The 14,923-nt window shown below is 41.3% G+C and overlaps 1 protein-coding gene across 4 annotated transcripts in view; it reads right to left on the bottom strand.

The window, feature by feature from the left end:
- The window catches only part of MIPOL1 (mirror-image polydactyly 1), a 194,399-nt gene that overhangs the window by 147,118 nt on the left and 32,358 nt on the right, over window positions 1-14,923 (bottom strand). For 2 of the 4 annotated variants that reach the window (XM_081863746.1, XM_081863748.1), the window contains one exon: window positions 11,885-11,981. In XM_081863746.1, coding sequence (XP_081719872.1) covers window positions 11,885-11,903 — 19 coding nt within the window. In that variant the 5' untranslated portion in view covers window positions 11,904-11,981. Of the gene's footprint in view, window positions 1-3,778; window positions 3,919-11,884; window positions 11,982-12,881; window positions 12,980-14,923 lie in introns of those variants that run through there. The other 2 variants (XM_081863747.1, XM_081863749.1) reach the window with 2 other exon arrangements.

Below are 14,923 nucleotides of genomic sequence, written 5' to 3' on the forward strand. Positions count from 1 at the left end.
CTCAGTCAGAAAAAAAGTTTTATACACCACGTTTTACTCCCTACTCAATATTCCTTAGCTCTCTGTGTTACAACGTAAGCCCTAGGTTTAGTTAAGTAATAAGACAAAAATCTGTAGAAGAGAGCTGATCAATACATATATTGTGTCAGCTAGAAGAGACATATAAAATAGACCTAGAAATATCCAATTTGTGATTTATTAAAGAATTCGGATAGGACTGCCAGATGTGTTCTGACAGTATAAAAACAAACATAATTAAACTTGTGCCATCTGTAGGCACAATTTTGTGCTCAATACCGTTTCACAGGGTTGAACAGAGAGATGCATGACTGCAACTCTGCCCATGCAGTGGGGAATTTGTCCAGCTTCTTCCAGCTACAGCCTCTTAGTCTTTGCCCTGTGAAAAGCTGCTCTTGAGGGTTGGAAGGCCCACAGGAATAGCACAAGGCATGGCTCAAGGAGGCTGCTCTGGAAATTGATGTAACTTGGGGAGTTTCTGCACAAACAGAATCTGTATCACAGCCATGAGGCTATATACCACAGCACTACTCTTTTCTAAAGTGGAAACAATTAGATGACAAGTTTTTTGTTTTTATAATGAATCAACCCCCATTAGAATTATGAATCAAGAACACGGTGCCCACATACGCCTCCCCTAAATGAACATTGCAAAGTTAATTCCCTGAAATCGATGTAGGTGAATGCCTCACTTTCTAGTGTCCTACTCGATGAGTGCTTCCACTTTGTTCCCAGTTTTCTTTTCAACTCTGGCCACACACAATGGATACAAAGCATAAGTACAGTGGTGCCCCGCAAGACGAACGCCTCGCAAGACGGAAAAGCCCCTAGACGAAAGGGTTTTTGGAGGCACTTTGCAAAACAAATTTCCCTATGGGCTTGTTTCGCAAGACGAAATGTCTTGCGAGTTCCTGCGAGTTCCCTTTTCCTAAGCCGCTAAGCCGCTTATCAGCTGATCCGCTAAAAGCCACTAAACCGCTAATAGCGCTAATCCGCTAAGCTGTCAATGGGCTTGCTTCGCAAGACGAAAAAACCGCTATACGAAGAGCCTCACGGAACAGATTAATTTCGTCTTGCGAGGCACCACTCTACCTGTTACTGCACTGGTTCACGCTCATTCCTGCTATCCTTACTTCTGCCTTTCCATCCCTACTCCTGTTCTCTCCCCACCTCATTGATATTTAGAACGCGCGGTCCTTGGATTAAAAAACTTGTCTTTGGTGCTCATTTTTCTCTGTTATGCACCATGTACATGTACTGCAATCAATAATAACAACAATACTCAAAATACCATTGTATGAAAACAGTTATGGTCCACCAACCACAAAAACACTACAATATGTAAGATCATTAAAATAAACACCATTTGCAAGATAAAAATGAAGAGAGATTTAGTAGCCATTGAGGCTCTAGTAGAAAGGCAATTTTAAGGAAACCCCAAAGGTAGTAATTGCCTTTCTCAAATTCAAGAAACATTAATGAAATCCTATTTTTGTTTTCTTAAAAGTAAATTCCATCATAGTTAGTGAGGCTTACTCTCAGGTAAGTGTACATAGGATTGAAGCCTAAATTTAGCCACCACCTCCACCAGCCCAGTTTGGCAGATACCGCCTTTCATAACCTCTTCTCAAAGCTGGCTAATCATAATTTTAGTACTCAGTGTCAACTGTGATCATTAAGCACTTACTGTGTAAATATCACGAGCTTCCTTAGGCATTTGCTTATTTATTTATTTTTTGCAATTCATTAACATGATATTATATCCCAGCATTAGATTTAGGACAGAAATCAGTTGCAGTTGTGCAGATTTTTTTGTTCTGTGCCTGGGCATTAAGACCATTTTTGAGATTCCACGCATATACAATCAAAATAGCAGTATTGCTAGACAGATAGTAAAAAAAAGACGACGACGACGAAGAAGAAGAAGCAGTGGGGAGGGCAATTTCAATGAAACACAATGTTAGTTCTAATGGACGGATGATTGTGTTTGGTCTTTTGAAACTTTGAAGTATAGGTAAGTCTTGATCACACAAATTAATAAATCCTAAAGCTGGAGTTAACAATAACCATTACACCCAAATTCTGCAGCTTAGCCCAGGCAATTTTTCAAAAGGTCAGGTTGTGAACTGGAGAAGATCAGGGAGGTCCACCGCATAGCTTTGTTGCCAGGCATCTCCCGTCTGGATTGTTGCAGGCATTTATTAGTATTCGTCAGCAGACTCAACAAAGCAAACAAGAAATTCAAGCACGAATAATAAAATGAAAATGCTGCTATATAACCCTTTGTCATTCAGCAAATATGGGACTTTTTAGCTACATTGTTCCTAAACCTGGGTTACTACTTTAATTTTTCTCCACCGGGCTGACTGAGCGAGTATGCATGTGTGTTAAATGCAGAGCTCCCTTAACAACTGCAGGACTGCCATTTAATCTGTTGGTAGATGGACCACTTCCTGTGGGAATTCTAGCTATGACTTCCAGATCCACCAAATAAATCTCAGATTAAGAATCCAAATGAAACCTGCCTTTGGCAGATAAAAAAAAAATGTCAAGATGGATATAAACAGTAAAATTATAAATTATCTAGGTGCTGCACACTGATTTGATGCGCCGGGTTTTCTTTGTGTGTTGTTTATATTTTACTGCAGTATCACAACTACACAAGGTATTCGTCAAATGTCACACTTTTATAATATTGGAGGCATCATTAAAACTGTTTGGCTAAGGACCTTGAAGTGTTTAAGCAGTAGCTCAAAAGTATATTTGTGCAAAGTAGAAGAATAAATTTACATATCAGCAGCAGCTCATAAGGGATGAGTAAATATTCTGTTTATCTCTCATTGTAATTCAGGTTAGTTTAAATACAGGGCTTCAAGATATCATTACAATCTATATAGATTTATTACATAATTTCCAAACACAGTGCCTGGTGGAGTTTTACTCAGCCAAACTAGTACTTGGGTTTTCTATCTAAACCAGCATTTTAAAAAGGGAAGAAAGTAAGCCTTTCCATTATATATACTATATATAGTTACTGTGACACCTGGCAGATAACACTCTTATTATATATTTCCTCATCAATTATCCAAATCTTAATTATCTAAATTTCCTTTTTATGTGGAGCAAGGTCATGTCCCTGCATACCCTTTAATTAAACAGAAATCCTCTTTGTCACCCAAATTTATTCAGGTATTAATGCCAATATGATAAATTTTATAATTTAAAATGGCAAAACTAGACAACCACACCAAACACACACGCACAAATGCCCCCTGCCTTATTGAAATAACATACCTTTAAAGTACTTGTTTTATTTTTTTAGCCTGCATCACAATAACATTAAGGCCACTTTAGGCAATAATGAGCTGATAAACGTCATTCTCTGGAAAACGGTACATTAAACATGCAGGCAAAATCTTTGATAATCTCATTTCATCTCTGATGCATCCCCCTGGGGGACATGGTTTTTAATGAAAAAAATGGTTATGTCTTTGCTCATCATACCTGTAGTAAGGCTGGCCTGGTCTAAATTTAAGCTTTACACTTCTTGATAATAAAACTCTATCCAAAAATGTTTATAAGCAAAGCAATGGCCAGACATTTGCAGTACTTGTGATAATTTCCCTAAACCTTATTTGGAAGATACCTGACAACTCCAAAAAGCGCACAATACTGGCAACGCAAAGCCATGGAGTCCAAGCGGTAAACACCAAATTATATTAAAGTTGAAGAAATACAGCATTAAAGGATGCCAACTTGCCTTTGAGAATGAACAGGGGTACTTAGCAGTCACTGCTCTCCTTTCTCAATATACTGTATCGGTTTTCAACAAATCAAATCAAACCTCAAGAGATAGGTACTCGGTTGCTCCGTCAAGAAGGAACTTATGAGTTAGATGCGAGCAGCTTCTTCTTTTTTAAGTCCTCACAGTATTGCTTATGTCAAAGTATTCAAAAAAAAAATTGAGGAAGAAGGGAAAAAGGAAAAGCTGTGAAGAGAGTGGTCAACTTAGTATTTAACTTAAAAAATATTGAATATAGTTGCCTTTGCTTTTCATCCTTCAGGTTTTTGGTTTTTTTTTTACATTTGTATACACCAAGTATCACTTATATTCACTGATCCATAATGGCCGCTCCGCCCATCCATAAAAGGTGGGTGGCGGTTGTGACCCGGCGCATGAGCTCCTTCACCTCCCTGTGTAATAAAAAATTTAAGGTCATATATATATATATATATATAAAGGCAAAGAGACCCCTGACAATTACCATTAGGTCCAGTTGTGGCTGACTCTGGAGTTGTGGCGCTCATCTCGCTTTAGTGGCCGAGGGAGCCGGCATACAGATTCTGTACTTCCAGCATGACTAAGCCGCTTCTGGCGAACCAGAGCAGCGCACGGAAACGCTGCTTACCTTCCTGCCGGAGCGGTACTTATTTATCTACTTGCACTTTTATGTGCTTTTGAACTGCTAGGTTGGCAGGAGCTGGGACCGAGCAACGGGAGCTCACCCCGTCATGGGGATTTGAACTGCCGACCTTCCGATCGGCAAGCCCTAGGGAACCTTCCCATTGTCTCAGGAATTAAGTGATCACCATCTCAAAGGAATGGCCAGACTACCGGGAAAGGGAATCAGATAACCTGGCAGACAGGAAAAACAACAACATTCGAATTTCTGTTGTAAACCGCCTTTTCTGTGATGTAGCTTTGATGTTTGTTGGGGATGGTCTTGGGTTACACCCCTTCTGTGATGTATGTATGATGTATGGAGGGGTGGTCTTGATCTCCAGGGCAGGGAATTTAATACGTCTATATAAGGGCAGGCACACCTTGGTTCTGGGTCTTCTCCTCTCTCCTGTGTGTGAGGGGAGCACATTGTTGCAACAGCTTTAATAAAGATCAGGCTTACTAGCTGCTTTGCTTCTCAATATTCTCTGGTTGGCCTCTGTTATTTTCTCCTACCGATGGAGAACCTACAAAGGACTCTATAAAGGGCTCTTGCATACCCCATAAGGGAATAAGGGCAGATTTTGTTTACAACACCTGGAACACACCAGTTTCCCATGCGGCCGTTGGCTCGCACCCCCTGGCCATAGTGGAGCATCACAGGTCACCCACCAGACCCTGTTTTGAATCGTGCCTATCCGTGGTGGCCTGGGGGACGTGCTCAGGGAACGGACATGGAGTGATAGTTTTCTCTCTGGTCCGCTTCCAGACCATAGAGAACTGGCCGGTGCTGTTCGCTGCAGCCCAAGCCACTCCCACCACTGCATATGCCCTTCTCTTCTTTTATATAGTCATTGCAGTTTTGGATGAGAGGCAGAAAGGACTTTAGAGTTCTGAAAACAGGGGCAAATGGCTTTTCTCCGTATGAAATGGACTTATGAATTGTAGCAGGTTCTTGCTTTCTAATGACAAATAAAAACATCAGAAGAAACTAATGGAGTCATGTTTATAGGTTTTACGACATTCTGCAAGAAAAAGAAGAAATTACTGCGAAGGCTGTGAGTTCCTAGATCAGGGTAGCCAACCTGCTCCCCTCTCCATGTTGTGAACTGCTCCTGATGCTGTGGACAACAATTCCTACCGTCCCTGGCTATTGGCAATGCTGCCTGGGGCTAATGGGAGTTGTATTCTGAAACAGCGGGAGGGCACCATGTTGACATCACTAGTAACAGAATATAACCCATTCTATACGAACTGTTTACTACTCCTCACCGGAATTCCAGCAACCATAAATCTTTTTCCGGCAAAAAATGTTTGAGCAACAACTTGGATGGAGAAACTGAGATGTAAGCAGCTTGCTTTATTCTGCAAACAACTGTCAAGATGAGCCTCTGCCAGGTTTGTGCAGTGATGGCCAACCTTCTTGTCATTCTGATAGTATGAGAGACAGCTGACAGGATGATCATAACAACCCTATCTCCTACTTAAGACTTGACTCGTAACCCTCTAACCCCACTGCCATGAAGGAAAGAAAGAAAAAGCCAGCATCTCGAATAAAGATCTAGCATGGGTTAGAAATGGAAAAAGGGCTGGTGAACAAAGAAAAGATGTTTAAATACACAACACAGTAACTCTTCCATAATACTAAGGGCTAAGTCAATGTGGTACCCTCCAGACATTGCTGGAATCTAGCTCAGATCAGCTCCAGTCAGCATGGCCAATGCTGGGATCCAACATCTGGGCAGCACCACATCAGGTACTCATAGACTGTAAACTCCATGTGCAATTCTTTGAATGAGCCCACTATTCCTGAACTGCAGCTAAATTGAACTGAATAAAATCCTAACCCCGGGGGTGGGGGAGAGATCGTAAAAGAATCACAACACAAAAATGAATAGTATTTACAGCTCTAACACATATTTCCTAAGCCTCCAATGGCCATGACAGATCAGGGATTTTGCAAACTGAACTACTGTACGTTGGAACACAAATATACTGTTGCACGCCGCCCCAATCCATGGATGGATTGCTAACAGACTGGATGGGTGGCTAACAGATTGAGGTTGAATCCTGACAAGACAGAAGTACTGTTTTTTGGAGGGGCAGGCAAGTATGGGGGACGCCCTGGTCCTGAATGGGGTAACTGTGCCCCTGAATGACCAAGTGTGCAGCCTGGGAGTCATTTTGGACTCAAAGCTGTCCATGGATGCGCAGGTGAATTCTGTGTCTGGGGCAGCTGTCTACCAGCTCCATCTGGTACACAGGCTGAGACCCTACCTGCCTGCAGACTGTCTTGCCAGAGTGGTGCATGCTCTAATTAACTTCCACTTGGACTACTGCAATGCACTACCTGTGAAGGTGACCCAGAAACTGCAACTAATCCAGAATGCGGCAGCTAGACTAGTGACTGGGAGTGGCTGCCGAGACCATATAACACTGGTCCTGAAAGACCTACATTGGCTCCCAGTATGTTTCCGAGCACAATTCAAAGCGTTGGTGCTGACCTTTAAAGCCCTAAATGGCCACCATAGCCGCAGCCTTGGATTCAAACAGAACTCAGCAATCTCTCTCTTTCTCTTTCCAGCTTGCTACTTTGCTTCTAGCTCACATCACTACAAACTCTCTGCTCTCAACTCAGCCTTTCTCCTTCTAACTATCCTTGAGTTGGGGGAAGCCACCCATTTGACATCTTGCATAGATCCACTTCCTTTGTTCCCCTCGGTGGCCCATCACCTGCGCAATTACCTTATCCAGAAACTAGCCTAGTTTACATTTTAACACGCTGGATTCCAGTGGTTAAAAGGCTCTCACCATACAGCCTACTCCCCCTATAGCTCATAACACTATTATCCCATATTGTTCCTTAATGGTGTGAAGAACGTTCTCTATCTATCAACATAATTTCTGTTTTGTATCACACAGTCAAAAAACACAAAATGCACATTCCATAGCAAAAATTTGGAATTCTATAAACAAAAGGATAACTCATATTGGCCAATTGATTATGTAGCCCACTGTGTGTAAGGACTATGCATACCAAGATGTTACGGTAATCTGGTACTATTTAATGTATAAGTCACAGAACTTGCAAATGGTCTCTTTGAAAGAATTAACCTTTTGAACCTTTCTTAGGGTATAGTGACCCCTAAAGGTACTAAAGTTGAACTGGCTACAGAGGTTCTAAAATGTAGTAGAATGAATACATATTTGTTGCTGGCTGTGAAAAGGGGAGCCTGAAGGACACCTTCGGATTTTGTTAGTTGAAGTGGTCCAGTTTCCTCTGAGCCACATCTTAGAAACCTTGATCTGGCAATAATGGAAAAGGAATTCAACAAGTGGGTATAGTGACCATTCATGAAACAGCCATAAGTCAAGGAAACATTTCCTGTGGAGATCAGGACAACTAACCCCATTGCCAGCTATGAAAAAGGAAATTCATGCCACAACAGTCTACATAATAGTTAGGATGGCTTCCCAAAGGAGATTTCTTTCTTTCTTTCTTTCTTTCTTTCTTTCTTTCTTTCTTTCTTTTTAAAAATCACCTGTGATATTCAACATTTAACCCACTTCCCCATAAATTCTCTATATTTTATGCTTTGTGGACCCATTTCACGAGTTGTTGTAAAAACAGCGCAGTTTGGTGGTGAACTTCAGTCCACAGCTTGGATGTGGCCTTCTAGGCCTCTTTCCTTCCAGTCTTCAGCACTTTCCCCAAAGTACCCTCGACTCTGTGCCCTCCTTGAATGCTTTTGTCTGGCTAAAACATCTCATTGAACTGTGATAATGCCCCTTGATTGCCGGGATGGAGAAATTTGTAGAGAAATCTCTAGCCTTTGCATGGCTAGAATATATCCTACTGTACAAAGGTAAACAAAATCACATCAATGGCTCTACCCACTGATGCTTCTGGCTCTCCCGACCTCTGGCAAGCAGCCCCTGAATAGTTTTCAACCCCTTGGGGTCTGAAAAAAAGGGTTCCCAATTTCAACAGTAGAATATACTGGTACAACAGGGCGCTGGCCTTGCTGCTTCGCCTTGTCTAGATTCCAGTCCTTAACATTTCTCCTCCATCCTGTTCACTCACAAGAGGGCCCAAACGACATTTAGGAAACAGCCCTCCTTCTACATTCATACAAGCGCCACAGAGAGCGAAGCTCTGCAGGAGAGAAATGGCCAGGGAGAAGGGAGAAGAGAGAAACCCCTTTCTTAGGAGAGTTTAAGTGGAAAGTTAGATATATGCGGGAGGAGGAGCAAGTTCCCTTCAGGACTGAGACTGAAGCAGCATGAAGCACTGGGACATATACACACACACAAGAGTGAATGTAATGTGATTCTAACTAGGGTTTTCTTATCTATCATGTTCTTGTGTTTCTTGTGGCAAGCCACTCACAGCTGTGGAGTAAATTATGTTTACTCCTCCTCCTTCTTCCTTCCCTATACAACACTGACTCTTCTGCCACAAGGGACCCTGGTAGACAAATCAGAAGGCTCCTGGTTTGAATCTTGGTCAACTCAGAATCCAGTTTCTAACCACAAATGTCAAGTTCCCTGCCTCCAGCCCGTTTCCCAGTTCAGTTTTATGTTTGAAGAACTCCACATTCCTTGCTTTTTTAATCTTTCCTTTGTAGCACATTACATTTAACTGCTTATTAAATCAAATCGAAGCAAACAAGATGGCTGCTCTGGCTACTGGCTCTCTTGTATGGGAGAGTTTGTATGGGATTAGCACTAGGCAATGCTGTTGCTAGCCTGTAACTTCTCCATGCCTGCAGCTTGGGTCTTGGTTTTATGAGGAGAAACAGGAAGCTGATGCTTTTCAGAGACTGTAATTTAGAGCTGCTAGGTCAACCAGAGATGCACCTAAAATAATAGTACAAAAAGGGTTTTCTGTTTGTAATTTTGATTAAAGTGGATATTCTTCAGAGAGAATGAAATCAGTCAGTCACTTTGATATTGACTCAAAAGCTGGTGGTGATAGGAAGAATGGATGAATTGCTAGTGTTGATGTACTTTCACTGCTTCCTTGGAAACTAGAGAGAGATGGGCGTAGTGCAATTAACCGTGAAGTGTACCTCTACTGAACCACCAGTACGGCTCTCCAATGCTAAAAGGAAGGCAGGTCTCCTCTTGCATTATTTTGCATTCATAAAGATGTTCTAAAGCCTTTCAGGAAAAAGACAAGGAAAAGCACGTGCAAAGAAATGCAACATATGCCCCCCCCCTCTGCACCCATGATCCATTTGCCAAGGCTGCACATGTGGACCTCTCCCGGCCCAGATGCAGTTGAACTGGCCTTTGGAAGGGACAATGGGGCGTCTGCCTGCACATGCCGCAGGTAGTTCCTCCCAGCTGATACCGCATTTATTTACTTGCTTACTGTCTGCACTTAAAACCCACCCTTCAACAAATGGTTGCAGTAATGTCACAATTAAAGTAAGCAGAACTTACACTAACGTCAGAAACTAAAACGGCAAACAACTAATGACAACAACGAACAAAACAGAACAGCTAGGCACAGCAATTTCTTTTGTTAATCACGAGTTCCATACAGATACTGAAGCTCCTTGTGCTTCTGTGTATGTGTCTCTGCCTAAGCATTCGGGGGGGGGGGCACACTGTTTGGCGTGAGCTGTCTTGTCCTCCTGACCAGGTTACTGCCCCAAGCTCTGCTCCTGAGTCTGAACTGGAAGGAAAAGAGTGCTTGGGGGAGGGCCTACTCTTTGTTATCAAGGGCAAGGCAGCCAGAACTGCTGCTGACGTTGGTTATAATTTTCAGAACTGTAACTTTCAGAACTCTTGCTCAAGTTGCAACGTTGGATGGTAGAGCAACTCTCCACGATACATGTGATAAGGCTTAGTTCACTTAAAGCTATGGTTTTCCCAATAGTGATGTATGGAAGTGAGAGCTGGACCATAAAGAAGGCTGATCGCCGAAGAATTGATGCTTTTGAATTATGGTGCTGGAGGAGACTCTTGAGAGTCCCATGGACTGCAAGAAGATCAAACCTATCCATTCTTAAGGAAATCAGCCCTGAGTGCTCACTGGAAGGACAGATCGTGAAGCTGAGGCTCCAATACTTTGGCCACCTCATGAGAAGAGAAGACTCCCTGGAAAAGACCCTGATGTTGGGGAAGATGAAGGGCACAAGGAGAAGGGGACAATAGAGGACAAGATGGTTGGACAGTGTTCTTGAAACTACCAGCATGAGTTTGACCAAACTGCGGGAGGCAGTGGAAGACAGGAGTGCCTGGCGTGATCTGGTCCATGGGGTCACGAAGAGGCGGACACGACTAAATAACAACAAATTCACTTGGAACGGCATGAAACAAGGAAGCCAACAGGAGTAAGATGCAAGGAAAATGGATTGACAGCATGGATAATGCAGCTAGGACACATGTCTAGGGCTTTCCTTTCTAGAATTGCAGGCATAGTCCCTTTCCCCAATTGGCAATGGGACTGCAATGCATGGGGAGGGAAAGGTTAACTGTTCCCTCTGCAGCCATGATCCCAAGACAGTCGTACCTTGGTTGCTGAACGGCTTGGTACTCGGACGTTTTGGCTCCCGAACGCCGCAAACCAGGAAGCGAGTGTTTGCAACGCCCAAAGTGGCTTCCGATTGAGCGCAGGAAGCTCCTGCAGCCAATCGGAAGCTGCGTCTTGGTTTTCGAACCATTCCAGGAGTCGAATCAACTCTTGGAACGGATTAAGTTTGACAACCACGGTACGACTGTAAATATCGCTTCCTGCCCCCCTCCCCTGCCACAATTAACCTCAGGGGGGAAAGCTCCCATTCATACCATTGGGAGCTCTCCCACCACCAGCAAACTGCACCATAGGACAGATACAGTGGCACCTCAGGTTACATACGCTTCAGGTTACACACTCTGCTAACCCAGAAATAGTATCTCGGGTTAAGAACTTTACCTCAGGATGAGAACAGAAATCGCCCGGCGGCAGCGGGAGGCCCCATTAGCTAAAGTGGTGCTTCAGGTTAAGAACAGTTTCAGGTTAGGTATGGACCTCCGGAATGAATTAAGTACTTAACCTGAGGTACCACTGTACTCATTGCCAAGATCACGGCTGGAAAGGATTAAACTCCCCACCACCACCACCACTGAAGCCCCAATGCTAATACTTCCCCCATCTGTAATTACAGAAAGAAAACTCAGGTGTGCTTACTAGCCGTTGTGCAATTAGAATAGCAGTTCAGCCCTCAGCTACGTATATATTATCCTTACAGACAAAAAAAAAAAGGTCTGGTTTAAAAGGAACATGCTTGCAGTTACATCACTTAACAGAAAAGAAGTGAACTTTTTTAAACAGTCACTTTTACCTACCAGCAAGAACAAATGCATTCCATCCAGGCATTGCCTAGCATTGGCATAGCCCCTGGGGTTATGTATCAATACCTCAGAAGTCCTTACCTTTTGACCAGTCCTCCATTTGTATTTCTGAACTTGTTTGATCTGGCAAGGTCTCCGCGTCTTGCTCCAAGACTTCAGAGCTAAAGTAAAGCCAAGTCTAGATAAATAAACGTAAAACAATATATCAGAACACACCTATACCTTGCCCTTATTTGTCAGGGAATTTACAAGACAAATGACTCAAAAAAAATGTTTATAATAGGACAATAAAACCTGTTTATTTTAACAGGTGACATTAAATTGACTTTCACAGTAAAAGATATTTTTGTTCACACTTTCAGTTTAGATAGATTTATTCTGTTCTCTGTTGAATTTAATGATGGTGTTGAGAAACATATTAGTCCTCAAAGCCTGATCCTGGCAACAGTTATTACAAAATAGAATGAGTAGGTCCAGGAAAGCAAATATGATTACTTTTTTCTTGGTCTGCATTACCAGTGGTAGTGAATGCAGGATTAGGTCATGTCAAGGTTTTGCTCTGCATAATCCTTAGGTATATATGCAAGTATTACACAGAGAAAGTTCTCACAATATTTTCAGATTCGTATTAAGATACATAAATCACCACGCTAACATTTTTAATTTGTAAGAATAGTATGCTCATTAGAGACAATGTGGAATTACAGTTATTATGCCTGCATTATCACAGTTTTGTGACTTTTTGGTTGGTCTTAATAAAGGTATTACCCAACCATGGCTTTTGGAAAGTTTTTCCCTTTCCTGATCCAACATGGCTACCCTTGTTCTTCATGTTTCTTATAATAAGAAAGTTTACTTCTTAGGAACCCCTGATGGCCATAAAATGAAATAAACTGAGAAACCTAGCCACCATGTAGTTATCAAGTTCAAAATAAGGAACAAGAACACTTTTTTAAAAATTATAGATAAGTAGCTTATACTGTATAGCCTGTACTTGATTCAGCTCTAAGAATACACAGTGAAAGCAAGATGAGAGATTTTAAGGGGCTTTCTTCTCAGGAGTGAGAGAGAATATTACCTCAGACCCTGAAGTCTGAATTCCTTACAAAAAGTCCTCAAATGAAGCTGTAACTTTGGCTTTTTCAGTTCTGTGTAACTGTGTTGATTTGGGGTTGGCAATTTCCCCCCCTATATAAGTTCCTCATTTACTTTTGGATTAGCTGGAAATATAGAAGGTTATTATTAATATCAAAGAAATGTGTTTTAAGTCAATGAAGTCTTTCCTCTACATATTGCACAAAAAGGTCCATAATAATTGCAGTCTTTTAATAAGGTATTCATATAGCAAGAGATGAAGAAAATACAGTCTTTAATAACCTCTGGAGTATTTTAAAACATGTCTTAGGGCCTTAATGTGCCTAGTAATATACTATTTAAAACCACAATTTTATCCCTCCACAATATACAGTCATACTTCCCCGCCATTTACCCAGCTAATGAATGCCAGCAATTAGTAAAATGTAATCCCACTGCACAATCAGTTTAATGCTTTTAGCACTCAGAAAAGTAAACACCAAATTAATACTGCTCAAGCCATATCAGATCCTACTTGGAAGCAAGCAATTATAGTTCAGCTCCTCAGGTGTAATTAAATGATTGGAATGATTTAGTTCCATAAATGCAAGTTAATTCATAAGCAAGCAACAAATATACTGGGAGTAATTACAAGAAACATTGGCAGCCTAAGCAGGGCATGCTCTTTTATACACCTGGTATAGGAAAATGCTGCCCTCTCCTGGATATCGAGTGTGACTATCCACTCCAACAGCCACACTAATGTGAAGTATGGCAAAATGCAAGGTGTGAACACAGGAGAATCTTTGAAGGTTAAAAGTCATTATTGCATTTCACACGCACAAACCATCAACTATGGTAGTAGCCATAGTAGATTGCCAGCAAGAATTACTTAAATTACACACAGCCAGCGTTCACGGGCTAGCAGGGAAATGAGTCTTGTTGATCCGCAATAGAATCAGACGGACAGCTTTATTCACAAAGCACTTCTTACACAAATATAACCTGCTCACAGAAAATCATTTACAATGTCACGTATAAAGACTATGCAAATGTCTGTTTTGTGGAATGTACACAATTTAGGAAAAGGCTTCCCAAAATATGTTTCCACAGAAATATAGAACTGGCACAGTTATCTTGCATGATGATGGCTGCAATCTTATACCCATTTATAGCTGGGAGGAAGCCGAACTGAACTCAATAGGACTTCCTTCCGAGTAGAGATGAATAGGATTTCACTGTACATTTTTTCCTATGCAGGGATTATAACCTACCCACATTTAAAATAATCCCCCTAACCAGCGTATTAAGATTTAAGGCTATTCCAGGGTCATGAACATATTCTATTTCTAAAGAGAAAATATATTCTATACAGTCAATTTTTGAAAATACATTAAAAAAAAATCTTTAAAACTGCACTGGGAAAACTTACCAGTGCCTTCAGTTATATATCTATAATCCATAACCAAACATTACTAAATAAAATTATTATTAATAATAATGATGATGATGAAGGCTGTTAAATAGTGTACACTGAAGATGTTTAATAGCGTACACTGAAAATGCACACAGATTACAATAACTTATTTTCAGAGTACAACACGCATTACAATCTAGTTCAAGTTAGTTAAGACCCACTGAAGTCAACAAGTTATTTGTGACTAATTTGATATCAATGAGGCTTAAGTGCGACAAATTTTAGCTGCCTTGGGGCTACGTTGTCATTTTAATCACAGTTAAATAATTTCTGTTGGTGTTGACCGAATCAGGAGTTTTCTTTGACAGCTGCCTTCAGATACCGTAAAATTATAATAATTATTTTCAAAACCAGTATTATTTAGTTTACAGTATTGCGGTAAAGTGAGAAGGAAATAAGCTTTATATATCTGTGAAACCACATACAGCCTTCCTCTGTACAGACATCACTAATGTGTCAGTGTGTTTTTGAAGCTTTAAACAAATCAAGAACATAAGCACACTTAGATATTTGTTTACATCAGCCACCAGACACTGCAATTTGTGTAAAAAGCATAAACATATATAAAC

Source organism: Podarcis erhardii (genome assembly GCF_964252035.2).
Source record: "Podarcis erhardii genome assembly, chromosome: 1".
Taxonomy (NCBI): Eukaryota; Metazoa; Chordata; class Lepidosauria; order Squamata; family Lacertidae; genus Podarcis; species Podarcis erhardii.